Source organism: Larimichthys crocea, chromosome XVI (genome assembly GCF_000972845.2).
Source record: "Larimichthys crocea isolate SSNF chromosome XVI, L_crocea_2.0, whole genome shotgun sequence".
Classification (NCBI taxonomy): domain Eukaryota; kingdom Metazoa; phylum Chordata; class Actinopteri; family Sciaenidae; genus Larimichthys; species Larimichthys crocea.
The window spans coordinates 5158208-5171535 of NC_040026.1; the positions used below are offsets into that span (position 1 = coordinate 5158208).

Consider the following 13328-nt stretch of genomic DNA (forward strand, 5'->3'; position numbering starts at 1 on the left):
GCCAACTAAAGCTTAAGGAAGCTGTCAGTCCTATCAGACCAGTGACTGAGTACAGAAGGTGAAAGACTCACTGGAACATATCTGCTGCCAGATGATTCACTACATGAACATGCATCAGTATTTTAAGGACTCGCTGCAGAGAGATGAGTTCAGTCAGCTAACAGCAGCAGACACATTAGTCTGTAATCTCACATTATTACATTATACTCAGTATACATAACTTCTTAAGTCTTACAGCACCACGTGATCTCTTCTTACTCCACTTAATAATAGGCCTGTCACAGCAGGTGTAACTAAATCAGCTGGCACAGTGTCAGGAGCTGTAACTGGAACACCTAAATATAATTATTAACCACCATTCATTTTATTAGTTACACCTGCTTTCTCAGCTGTGATATGTCAGTATCTCTTCAATCAGTGATCAAAACACACACACATATCTATACCAGAAGCTGACTTCCTCAGGTCTCCATCGGGTGTGTGTCAGCCTGCTGTAACACTCTAACACTGTTTGTCACACAGGTGGCTCGGAGTGCGTATCGAGTTCATCGGTAACTGCATCGTGTTGTTTGCTGCTCTGTTTGCTGTGACTGGGAAGGAGAGTCTGAACCCGGGCCTCGTGGGTCTGTCAGTGTCCTACGCTCTACAGGTACGACACAGACTATCGACTGTAAACGATCTCTTGGCTCAGGACTGGGCCATCACTTAGAGCTGCTTCTATTTTATTTGGACAAAATCAAACTAGTTTAAGCTTGTATACCAGGCTAGCAAAACCAGAAACAGATTCAACCCTACATAATATATATAATATAATAATAATATTTCAGCTTTGTGTTCCGCTGCCCCCAAGTGGCCAAAAAAAAACAATGAATGTAGACTTAATTAACTTTTATCAGCAACTCTTTGCTTGCTTTACATTGTAATGAAAATAATGGTTGCAGCCCAACTCTCCTATCCCAATCTAACAGCAGAAGTCATTTATGGGGATCATTATATATATATAATTATGTCAACGAAGACCTTCGAACACTCTAAGCCTGTTCTGTTTTTGTAGGTGACCATGTCTCTGAACTGGATGGTGCGGATGTCTTCAGATCTGGAGAACAACATAGTGGCAGTGGAAAGAGTGAAGGAGTACTCTGAGACCAAGACCGAGGTGTGTGTGTGTGTGTGTGTGAGTGTGAGAACATATAACGTGTCCACGTCTGTCCCACAGAAGCTAAAGTACTCTGCATGTGTTTGCTCAGTGTCGACTTCGTGCTGCAGTTAAAAAGTCAAATTTTACCCACATTCCAAAAAAACTGTCCTGCTGCCAAGTCATGTTCTCAACAACACAGGACCTATAAACTATAACTAGATCCAGAAATGTTAGATTACCTGGTGCCAGTAAGGCCCCCTCTGATATATAAGACCAACAGGGCGTCTGCACTGTACACAGTGTACTTTCTCTGCAGCCATCACAGTATGTGCCCATTCTATACTGTAGCTGCTATAGTTGTTAGTGAGTGCCTTTGTTTGGAGCGTCCAGTGCGTCCCAGAGGTGAAATAAACGCTTGGCAGCCCTGAGTGACTCTGCACACACAGGTCCAACTCTCCCAGTGTTCAGAGTGATAAACAAATCAGTTGTGCTGAAGGCCAAGCAGGCTAATGACTTGTTCAGAAAGTTTTCCTAGTCAGAAATGCTGCGTTTGTGTTCACAGGCCCCCTGGGAGGTGGAGGACAAGAAGCCCCCACCTGAATGGCCCATGGAGGGGAACGTGGAGTTCCATGAATACAGCGTTCGGTACAGAGAGGGGCTGGACCTCGTCCTAAAGAAACTCTCACTGAGCGTCAAAGGAGGAGAGAAGGTGGGGAGGGTGCAGCCGAGGTGATCAATAACGAATAACAGGGTCAAGAGAGGTGACTTCACTGATCACTGCTCTGTGTGTGTGTGTGTGTGTGTGTGTGTGTATAGATTGGTATCGTAGGTCGCACAGGGGCCGGCAAGTCCTCCATGACGCTCTGCCTCTTCCGAATCCTGGAAGCTGCAGCAGGAGAGATCTCCATCGACAAGGTGAAGATATCTGAAATAGGCCTGCACGACCTGAGGTCCAAACTCACCATCATTCCACAGGTACACACACACACACACACACACACACACACACACACTCCTCACAAGACTTTTTACCTGCAGCTTTCTGATAGCAGTTATCTTCATGTTAGGCAGTTTGTTTGTGACTCAAACAAATGAAAATAAATAAGTTATTTTCAGTTAAAGATCAAGTATAAACGTTTCTTATCAGCACTGTGTCTTGTCTTTTTTAAAGGAATGGTTATGGAAAAGTTTGGAAATTGGCACTTATTCACTTTCTTGCTGGGACTGATGAAAAGATTGTTACCGCTCTCTGTACATTAAATATAAAGCTATATCATTTAGAAGGTTAGCTTAGCTAAGACTAGAAACAGCTAAACAGCTTGATCCAAAGGTGACAAAACTCTCCCACCAGCTCTTCTAAAGCTCATGAGTTGACATCACACATCTTGTTTGTTCAATCTGTACAAAAAACTAAACGTCAGAACGGAAAGCTGTCGGCATGATCACGTTGTTAAGCATGTTTTTGCCCTGTATTGAGTCAGAGTGTTGCATTATAAACCTTATGGGCAAATGCACACCGTCCTCTAAAGGACTTCCCTTTTTGGACAGGATCAGATTATTCTAAGTGTCTGACAACATGATGGAAAGAACCCCGCAGAGATCCTTTTTGTCTAACCAGAAACAGCAGCTGTATCACTGCTCAAAGCCACCAGACTCCACTGACAAAAACATCAATCACTTTTACCTCGCAGAACACAGGAGTTGCTGGTCTGCAGTTGCCTCGATCGATTAGTTTGTTTTGTGTTTTTAAGTGAAACACCAAAGTCAAACAAACTGAGCCACTGAGACTACAGCAGACCAGAGAAGTCAAATTACAGTTTTTGTCAGTACAGTCTGGTGGTGGTGATAAAAAAAAAATTTGTGGTCATACTTTGACTGTGTGAAATTGGCCAAAGTCAAGTTTGTTATCTTCAAAGACGTCCAAAGTCTTTCCTCTGCCACAGGAGCCCGTGCTGTTCTCAGGCACACTGAGGATGAACCTGGACCCCTTTGAGAAGTACAGCGATGAAGAGGTGTGGAAAGCTCTGGAACATTCTCACCTCCACAAGTTTGTCAGCAACCAGCCGTCCAAACTGGAGCTGGAGTGTTCAGAGGGAGGAGAGAACCTCAGGTAGGAGACGCAGTGAAACCAGTGTTTGGACAATTAGCTGTAGTTAGAGGACAAACTCTCTGCAGCTCCGCTGTGCTTCATGTGTCGTTGTATCTACAGTGTGGGCCAGAGGCAGCTGGTGTGTTTGGCTCGAGCTCTCCTGAGGAAGACCAGGATCCTCATCCTGGATGAAGCCACAGCTGCTATCGACCTGGAGACAGATGATCTCATCCAGTCCACCATCCGGACTCAGTTTGAGGACTGCACTGTCTTTACCATCGCTCACAGACTCAACACGATCATGGACTACACAAGGTAAAACATACAGGCTATGAACACTTTAAAGGGAAATAAAATTTAAAAATTTAGATTTTGAATTTCAGTTGTACAAAAAAAATATGAATATCAAACAAAAACACATGCAGCGTGTGAGCAGAGATGAAATAAATGAGTCCCAACTCACATCTTATTGTTCTGTCTGTGCACTGAGGGACAACAGAGAGCAGGCTGCAGACATTTCTGTCCAAGAAATTATGAAATCTATCAGAGATTCAGTGTGAGAGGAGGCGAGCGTCCTTCACACTCCCTACAGTTTCACCTGCAAGATGAGTTGAAACAGAGAGGCAGTAAAACTCATTGTTCTTACTTAAGTCCTTGAAATGCCTTGAAAGTTTTTGTAAATAGACATCGATCATGGTTTTTTTTTTTTACTGTGGCTTAGGTGACAGAGCGGGTTGTCTTGTATTTGGAGCGTCACAGTTCAATTCCCAGCTCCCTCAGTCCGGTCAAAATGTCTTTGAGCAAGATACTGAAGCCCAAATCACTCAGTAGACCAGAAAGACGTTCTATAAATACAAATGCATTTATTTAAAGTTAGTGGATAAGCTGCATTCATCGTGTCTCCTGCAGTTGCAACACTGTTGTACTTTAATTGTTTCTAGTTGTCATCATTAAAATGATCAGTGTTTGATCTCTCGCCTCAAACTATGCTGGGTCCTTGAATTTGGGGTAGTTGGGCCTGAAAAGTCGAGTTTGATGTTTATTAAAGTTGTGGGAGCCTTGCTCTAGATATTGTGCAACCATTGTGGCTCTTTCCAGTCCCGTCATGTCTGAATGAAGTCATGATAAATATTTATATAACCGAGTTCTGTCCTGTCTGAAAACTGACACAAAGTGTTGATTTCTCTGGTATACAGACGTGAAATAAGCTTCAACAAGCATCATAAACAGCATTTTAATAGGAAGGTGGAATTTCCCTTTTAAATGTATATGTAAATGTTTCGAGCCTTTATCGTTGTTCTTATGCAGACTGCTGCAGCTCTGTGAGTGAACCTTTCTTCCCTCTCTTCTTGCAGAGTGCTGGTGTTGGACAAGGGACAGATAGCAGAGTTTGACACTCCTACAAACCTCATATCACAGAGAGGAATCTTCTACGGCATGGCTAAGGATGCAGGACTGGTTCAGTAGAATCGCCTTTTTGTCCCAATGTTACAGAGCAAGGTCGAGGATCAGCTCAGCTCAGCTTAGTTCAGCCTGACTCTGAGTTTCAAACCTGGCAGTGGAACTGAAGAGTACCTTTTTTTTTGTTTTTCAGGACACTTACTGCTGGCTTTGAATGAAGCCTGAACTCCTTTGCAGACTTGGATCAATTAGCAGTTGTAAACAGTTTCTGAACCCACATCAGGACTTTTTCATCCTCTTCTGCGATTGTCTTAAGTTCTTGGCACTGACTATATCGTCCTGCGTGGGGAAGCTCCGTCTCTTTGGCATCTAAATAGGAAAAAACAAGCCATACGTACGAGTGCTGGTTTATCCAAGTCTGCTCTTTAGTGCCTTCTGCCAGTGGGATGAAGAAAGCCAGTGAATGTATCGTTTTCTAGTCGGCTGTCTGCTGAGAAACAAAAAGAATTTAAAAAAAGGAGGAACTTTTTTATTTTATTTTTTCTACAAAGAAAAATACTGTGCCACTGTACTTTCCTCATAAGAAAAAAAAACATACACTTTTGTGATACACCCACTTATTTTTGTACTGTACCATTATTTAAGCTACTTTTTAAAGAATTGTTTCATCTAGGGAAGTTTGCTCAGTTACATATGTGATTCTTTTGTGAACCAAATCTATAAAAACTTGAATTCTGTACCACCAAAATATGAAATATGAAAATGCCTTTATTAAAAAAAAAGGAAGAACAATGTTTGTGTGCTGTCGTGAAATTAGATATTGTAAAAAATGATAGATGACTTATTCTTAATTATACAAAATAAACTTCATTGGTTCAGTTACACATTTGGAGTTTGTTTAATCAAAGAAGAAGAATTCAAAGCCTTTACTTGTGCAAAAGTACTAACACCATCCTGTAGAGCTACTTGAATACAAGTAAATGTCCTTGCATTCACAGTACTATTAAAGTATTATCAGCAAAGCATGCTTTAAGAAGTATTAAGTAAAAGTAGTCATGCGAAGAAGCCTTAGTGTGTTATTTATTTATTATGTATGATTTAATCCTGATAATTGTTCTAAAACTTGAAGTGAAAAATTCTGTTGTGATTATAATATCAATCAACTTATTTAAAAGATTCTCAGGATAGGAATTTCTGTAGCTTGTAACAAGAAAGAAAAAGGCTACACTAGAGCTATAAAGTTAGCTGTAGTGTTCAGTTGGTAGAGCATCTACCCCACGCACAAAGACTCAGTAGCGGCCCATGGTTCGAATCCAATGGATTGCATGTCATTACCCATCTCTCTCTCTCCCTACATTCCTGTTAGTCTTCAGCTGTCTCTGTCAAATAAACTGAAAAGACCAAAAGAAATATCTTTAAAAAAACTGAATTATAAAATGAAAAGTTTAGAAAACAGTCTGAAATATGCTAACAGACATGCAGGTTCTCGCTAGAACTGAAATGAGTCAGAAGGGGTGGTCGGTAGCGTAGTGGGTTAAGCGGCCGCCCCGTGTGTGGAGGCTATAGTCCTCGCTGCAGCTGGCCCCAGTTCGAATCCCGCATCGGATGGCTATTTACTGCGTGTCACTCCCCCTCTCTCTGCTTCCTGTCTATCTTCAGCTGTCCTATCATTAAAGGCATAAAAAGCCAAAAAAATAATCTTTAAAAAAAAAAAAGAAAGAAATGAGTCCGAAAACTGTTTTTGTGTAAAACTATCGCCATCATTTCGAATGAGTAGAAATGTTTCTTCTGGACATTTATTCTTACTCGGCTGCTCATAAACAGTTTGAATGATGAGCCGCGAACGCAGCCTCAGGCAGGAGTCTAACAAAGAGAAGATGTTAACTTGTATTTTGGGAAATATAAGACGCAACTTATTCTAATGATTTCCTAAAATTATTTGTCTCTCCCAAGTTCACCAACCTTATGGAGGTCCAGTACTAAAGTACTAAGTTAACTAAGCTAACTAAGTTAATCAAATACAATGGAGTAATGATCATATTTAAACATAGAACACACACCAAAGACCAGAGGTGGGAAAATAAGACTTTTCAGAATCTGTTTTCACATAGTATCATTTACTGTGTGTTCATGAAGGTAAGATTTATCTGTGAGTGTGTATTCAACAATATTAAGTACAGCACCATTCACTTCTGTTTGAGCATGGTTGGACTAAAGACCTGGCTGTCAGACAACAGATGTCTACGACACCTGGGCAAGACCAAGATGTTGTTTGGTTCAAAACTTAGGTAAGGAGACAGATCTGGATATTAAGCTTGAAGAGGAACCTGTTACATCAGAGTCCTTCGTCAGCTTTCTGGGTTGGAACCTTGACCTTCCATGACCTTGGCGGTTTTGGGCAAGGTACTAGAAGATGATACCAGACAGGGAGTCCCTAAAGTTGTTGGTCTCCTAGTGTCACTTGGACTACGGTGTTAGCTCATGGTACTGGGATCCAGTACCATGAGGATGAAACGCCAGTGACCACGATGGAAACAAGTCCTGGACTTTGCCATATCATCCCAACTTGAACTTCAGTCGAATAAACTAAACTAAAAAGACAAATATAACTAGAAAACGGCATTTCCTGCAGAAAACGTGGTGTGGATGCCTTCTGCTGAAATGCCTGATGCAAAAATGTGAAATGAGCTGAAAAACAGTAGGAAAAAAAAGCATCAAAGTGAATCTGTAATAATTCAAAAACTGTAAAAAAATAAATAAAAAAACGTTCAATACAAGTTTAATTGTTTAATTTAAAAATTGAATGAAGTTGAAAGTGTTAAAGGTTTGTAGATTTAAAAGGTTGTGCCATTAATGTAACATTTGAACGTGGAAAAAGTAGAAAAAGTATGAATGGTATGGTATGTGCAAGAATAATAATAAAGATTTGACACCAATAAGAAGAAAACTTGAAATATGATTGTAATTATGTGAATCAGCCACTAGAGGGTGCTCACACCCAACCACCAAACTTCATGCAACTTTACTAATCAAAATGTTGAGTATTCATCACCAATTTCTCAGCCGCACTGACACCAGATCACACACACACACATTCTTTGTTGACACCAGATAAGGGCAAATAATGGACTGAGTGAAGTGTCACATATTGGTCAGGTTTCATGTTATCTATGAGCAGTTACTGTAGATAATGGATTTTTGTGGATGGAGGATGTGTTTCATCTCTTAGAGGCGTAAAATTGGATGTTCCCAGAATTGATTCAGGCTTTAGAGAAAGTAATCACAGCACCATGACAGGACTGAGAGGAGTTCACCTCAGATCCCTCTGCAGCAAGATGCCTCTTGCCCCACACACACACACATATATAAACACACACACACACACACACACACACACACACACAGTGTCCTGATGTTTTACAAAGAAGCTGTGGTTAACATTTCTCAATGTTTGCCTCCAATTACTGATCCCGTACACACACACACTCTCTCTTTGTCTCTCTGACATACCAAAACTGACAGATGCCGATGGCCTGGGATGAATGAGCGCTCGGCTGCCAGCTCGCTCAGTAATGTCCCTGCCTATGGGCAAAGATGCATGACATGGCAGGGAGGTTTGGCTCTGGCCGTCTGCTGACTTGGCCCCATCAGTTTGTGCTGCAGGCGCAGGAACCAGAAGTTAAAGGAAGGTTGAAAACAACCTGAGTAAAGTCGTGACAAAGCAAGAAGCTCCTTGTTCTTTTTTCATGCAATATTTCAGCGTTGCTCCATGTTAAAGCTCTTACTTTTTTTTTTTTTGCTATATTTGGACCACATGCAGTAGAAAAGAGAAGGGAATAAAGCAATATTTTAGGAAATCAGTGTACTGATTAGTGTGCTTGATACTGCTCATCTGTACATTAAATATGAAGCGACAGTAAGCAGTCGCTTAGCTTAGCTTAGCATAACAACTGGAAATGGGGGAAAGAGTTAGCATGTCCAAAGGTAACTCCTAAAACTCACTAAATAACTCATTATATTTAATTTGTTTAACCCTGTTATCTTTGGACACAACCAGGCTCCCTACATGAGTGGTATCTATCTTCTCCTCTAACTGTCAACAAGAAAAGTAATGAGCATATTTCCCAAAATGAACTATTCATTTTTTTTATTAATAATATATCATGTAATATTATAAATAATATATAAAATATTTTACCTGCCAGAAATGTTTCCATATTTTGATTATGAAATAGTTTTTTTTATGTGGCCAATATGAAAAGCTGCTGCGTCTCAGAAACCGTCAGTCTGACGACGATTTGGCCTCTGGGGGAAACGCTTGGTGTTTCTGGGCCTTCAGTGTAGCCAAGATATCGACAGATCTCATCCAAGACGTCCTCCTGATACAAGAATAGACAATAGAATAGAGTTGAGAGATGACGTTTACACCACAAACCCCAAACCATAGACATTTGATCTGCATATGAATACAGATACATTTGTCAATGCATCCCACCTCTTGCTCTCCACATGGACTGTTTACCTGCATGCAACCAACTTTTTTTGCTAAGCTAAGCTTACAAGCTGCAGATTGTAGTTTCATATTTAGAGGGTAGATGCGGCATCTCCCCAAACTGTCAGTATGAACATTTATTTAACCTTTTGAAAACACAGGTGTTCGGAGTGACATCAACGTTCTTATCTAACTCGTAGTATGAAAGTGAATAAGCTTCCTTGCCGAAATGTTGAACATTCTCATCCTGTGCCATTCATCCATTCATTCAGTGTCAGGACCTCTCGTTTGTTTTAGATTCATTTTGTGTTTTTTGTGTCTCGTGCTGTCTTTTGTTTTGGTTTAGGAATTTTTTTGTTGTTGTTTTGTGATGTTGTTATGTGTAAATTGTTCATGAGAGAAAACACACCCAGTAATTGTAAATACACACTACATGGTACAGTAAGCTTGTTATCTAGGGATTGATGGGATTTTTCAAGTGGGGTTGTATGAGGTACTCTTGCATAATCAGTGTGTTACCCACAGCAGACAGCGGTTGGCATGCCTCCAGTTTGATGCAGATGCAGACAGTCATGGCATGGAAGCAGAGTGAAGCACTGCTGTGGACAGGGTCACCAGCAAAAGTTGTTTCAGTCACATAAAAAAGACCTACCTAAAGAAATCTATAAGCACTCAAATATACACTATAGTGAACATATGCTCACTGCTTCACCTTGCAGTCAGACAGATCTTTTCTTTGGCCCAACTGTGCCATGTATGGTCCATTTCACCACAGACCTCACAACAGGGTAACGTGGTAAAAATATACTCACTTAAATAAATATTGATTTTTTTTAGGTGGTCCTCTTTTATGTGGTTAGATCACATCTTTATGCTGCTTTATGTCCACAGCTGTGCATTGCTCTACTTCCATGACAGGACTTCTCTCTGCTTCTCTAAACTGGAGGCACACTGACTGCTGTCTACTATAGGTAACACACTGACTGTGAATAAATCAAATCAAATCAATTTAATTTTATTTGTATAGCCCAAAGTCACAAAGTACATTTGCCTCAGAGGGAGTGACACCCTCTGTCCTTAGACCCTCGGTTCGAGTGAGGAAAAACTTGCCCACAAAAAACCTTTAACAGGTAAAAAAATGTGGAAGAAACCTCAGGAAGAGCCACAGAGGAGGGATCCCTCTCCCAGGACGGACAGACGTGCAATAGATGTCACATGTACAGGACCAATCAACACAAACATATTGTACAATACAGTACTTTACAATTGTACAATGACTGACAAAATGACAATGAATCACAATGAATGATAAAATGACCACAGTAGCAGATATGGTAGCAATAATGACAGTAATAATATATGTAGTGGACGTTGTGCAGGATCACAGCAGCAGCCACGATCCATGAGAACCTGCTGGACGACAGAGCACAGAAAGGGGAAGTTTGGTTAGTAACATGCATTAATGAGACATGTCCACAGATGGTAAGAGAGAGAGAGAGGGAGAGAGAGAGAGAGAGTACCTCATATAAGCCCACTTAAAAAAAAAAAACCCTGATCTGTCCCTTTAATAGTCTAACGTCATTGGAACTGTTTTCATTGACACTGGACTGAAGCTAGTGACCAAGAACCAGAAACGTTCAACGTACGCTGGTCTCATACCTGATGTAAATTCACTGCTGTGGAGCTTCATCCTCCAGATCACACAAGAATCCAGTTGAGGAAAGTTTTTAAGTAGCTGTTACTTTTATTGAAGCTTGAATCCTCAAATAACCTCTCGCCCGAGGACGTGCCATTGGATGATTTTGTGCTTTTCAGGGTATAATATTATTTTATCCCACAGAAAGCTTTGTGTGTTGATGGGTTCTGGAGTGAAAAAGAATAAACCTATCATTTCCTAGGAGTTTGTAGCCCCGAGATGTATCCGTCTTCACTTGACAGGAGTTTATTAATTCCGCCTCCTCATGAAACATGTCATTTGTACATGACAGGTTCAGACTGTGTGAGGGCCGTGTAAGGTGAGCAGACGTCTTCCTGTCCTGGGGAGTTGACGGGATGTGTTCTGTCTATATTTATGCCAGCAATATTGAACTCTTCAAAGTTGATATCTAATTAAAAGTTTGTGTCTGTTGTGACCTGATAAGAAAACTAGAAGAATGCTGCATTTAAAGTTACAGAAAAGTCCCAGACACAGAGAAATCGTTGTTAAATTAGCTCATATAATTAAGTCCTACATACAGTTACATGCAGATTGTGTGCTGTTGTTTTTCATTGGTGGTAAAATGGAGCATATATAATCCTTCTTACAGGATTGAGACCTGCAGGTCTGGAAGCTCGGCAAGCTTGAGATAAACAGGTTTTATTTATTTGCTTGTCATGCACGCACGCACACACACACACACACACACACACACACACACAAACACACACAAAAATCACCATGTCTGCACCAGGAACAAACAATCTTCCGCACTAACACTTTGACACAGCAGGAGTCTGCTCTTATTGCACTGGAAGGCGGTCTAATAGCTCCCCTGTCCTCAGCTGAACTGTGGAGAGAACCAGACAAAGTAGTTTACACAGGAAAGGAATGAGCAATGTAAATTATAATGACACCTTCATTCATTAAAAGCTCTGCCAACGCACACGCACACGCCCACCGCGAAGCACATCACCTGATCTTCAAAGTATTTTTTATTATTTTTTTTAAGTTGTATTGTCCTCATCTCACCTCTGCTGGCCTACGAGTCAGATTTGAAAAGGGGTGTAATCAAAGCAAGAGTTTGCTATTTTAAGTCCTAGGTATGAAGCCAAACACATATTGTAAATGAACACCTGTGAGTGCTGGGTGATAACCTGTTATAATGTTGCAATTAATCAAGGTAATGTCTCTGTACTGTCTGTGTTTGCAACAGTTTCTCTGTCTGGAGTTTGTGCGTCTTCGGAATCTGGCTGTAAATTTCCATAAATCCACACACCAATGTTTGTATGACACGAATAATCCTGCACAAAGACATGCCTTGTAGACTGTAGAGCATGTATGAGTTATGTATAAGTTTTAAGTCCACGGCTGAACGCTGGTGAAATTGTTTTGCAGCAGCATTCATGTATCACTGGTCACATGTACTGTATGTACAAATATTATATCTACTGTACATACAACATACTGCACTGTTATAAACATGTCTGTGCACATCTTTGAATTTGTAGCTTTGAACTCTTTTTAAACATGCAGATTTTTCATTAACAGTAATTCAAATTAGTTGAATAAACATAAAGAAAAAAGAAGATAATTTAAAATTTGCAAATATTAGAATATTTCTGTCTATTTCACAGAGACTTTTGAGACAACATGTAAGCTCTGAACATGCGTCAGCTGCCTCAGTGTTGCTCTTTAAAAAACAGCTGCATGAACTCACATGTAACTGCAGACTATCTAAAGAATGATGCAAAAGTTGAGGAGAATCCTTTCTTTTGAAATGATCGTATCAACTCTGCATGTATTATTGCTGACAATTATTAATTACTTTGAGGAAATGTCAAGATGATCAATGAAAGACCTTTACTCCTCCTGTTTGCACATTTGCATACATTTTTTATGGAATCAGTCTATATGTATCTAAACATATGTGTATTTTCCATGAGCCTGTTCTGTGTAAGAAAAGAGATTAAATTTAAACAGAAGTTCTTGGTCAAACCTCCAGGAAACCTTTCATTCTTTATTAAAAAATGTTCAGCAAAACTCCTTTTATATTATGGAAAAAAACGAATTGTATTATTTCATTGATCTGGTTTAAAATATATTCTGTCACCAGGTGAGTAAAACATTTATATTTACATGTGAAAAAAACATAATTAGTATATTTTAAAATCAGAGTACAATAAATTTGGGCACGCCTGCAGCATCATTTCTAATTATCCTCAAAAACACACAGTCTGTGTTAACTGAACATGTGTTTTTAGTTCGTACCCTGGTCATATAAAATTGTTTTTAAAGCAATAAATTGCCTTTGAGTCTCTTAGCTCCGTGCGTCTTTACGCACAGTGCGCTCTGGCACGGCTGGAGCCCGCAAAGGGTTAAACGGGGTTACCAGCAATCCTTTTAACAGGCAGGTGCCCCGCCAGTCCCAGCCCAAAGGTTCTTCCAACATCTCAAGAGCAACTCACAGCTGTCATGTTACGAGTAACTTGGCGAGTCATGGTAACGGTGA

The 13328-nt window shown here is 40.3% G+C and overlaps 1 protein-coding gene across 2 annotated transcripts in view; it reads left to right on the plus strand.

The window, feature by feature from the left end:
* abcc3 (ATP-binding cassette, sub-family C (CFTR/MRP), member 3) overlaps positions 1-5420 on the plus strand; it is a 47415-nt gene extending 41995 nt beyond the window's left edge. For both annotated transcript variants that reach the window (XM_027289297.1, XM_027289298.1), the window contains exons 25-31: positions 523-649; positions 1055-1156; positions 1701-1847; positions 1955-2113; positions 3082-3248; positions 3348-3542; positions 4583-5420. In XM_027289297.1, coding sequence (XP_027145098.1) covers positions 523-649; positions 1055-1156; positions 1701-1847; positions 1955-2113; positions 3082-3248; positions 3348-3542; positions 4583-4694 — 1009 coding nt within the window. In that variant the 3' untranslated portion in view covers positions 4695-5420. The remainder of the gene's footprint in view (positions 1-522; positions 650-1054; positions 1157-1700; positions 1848-1954; positions 2114-3081; positions 3249-3347; positions 3543-4582) is intronic.
* Positions 5421-13328: the final 7908 nt, after the last annotated feature.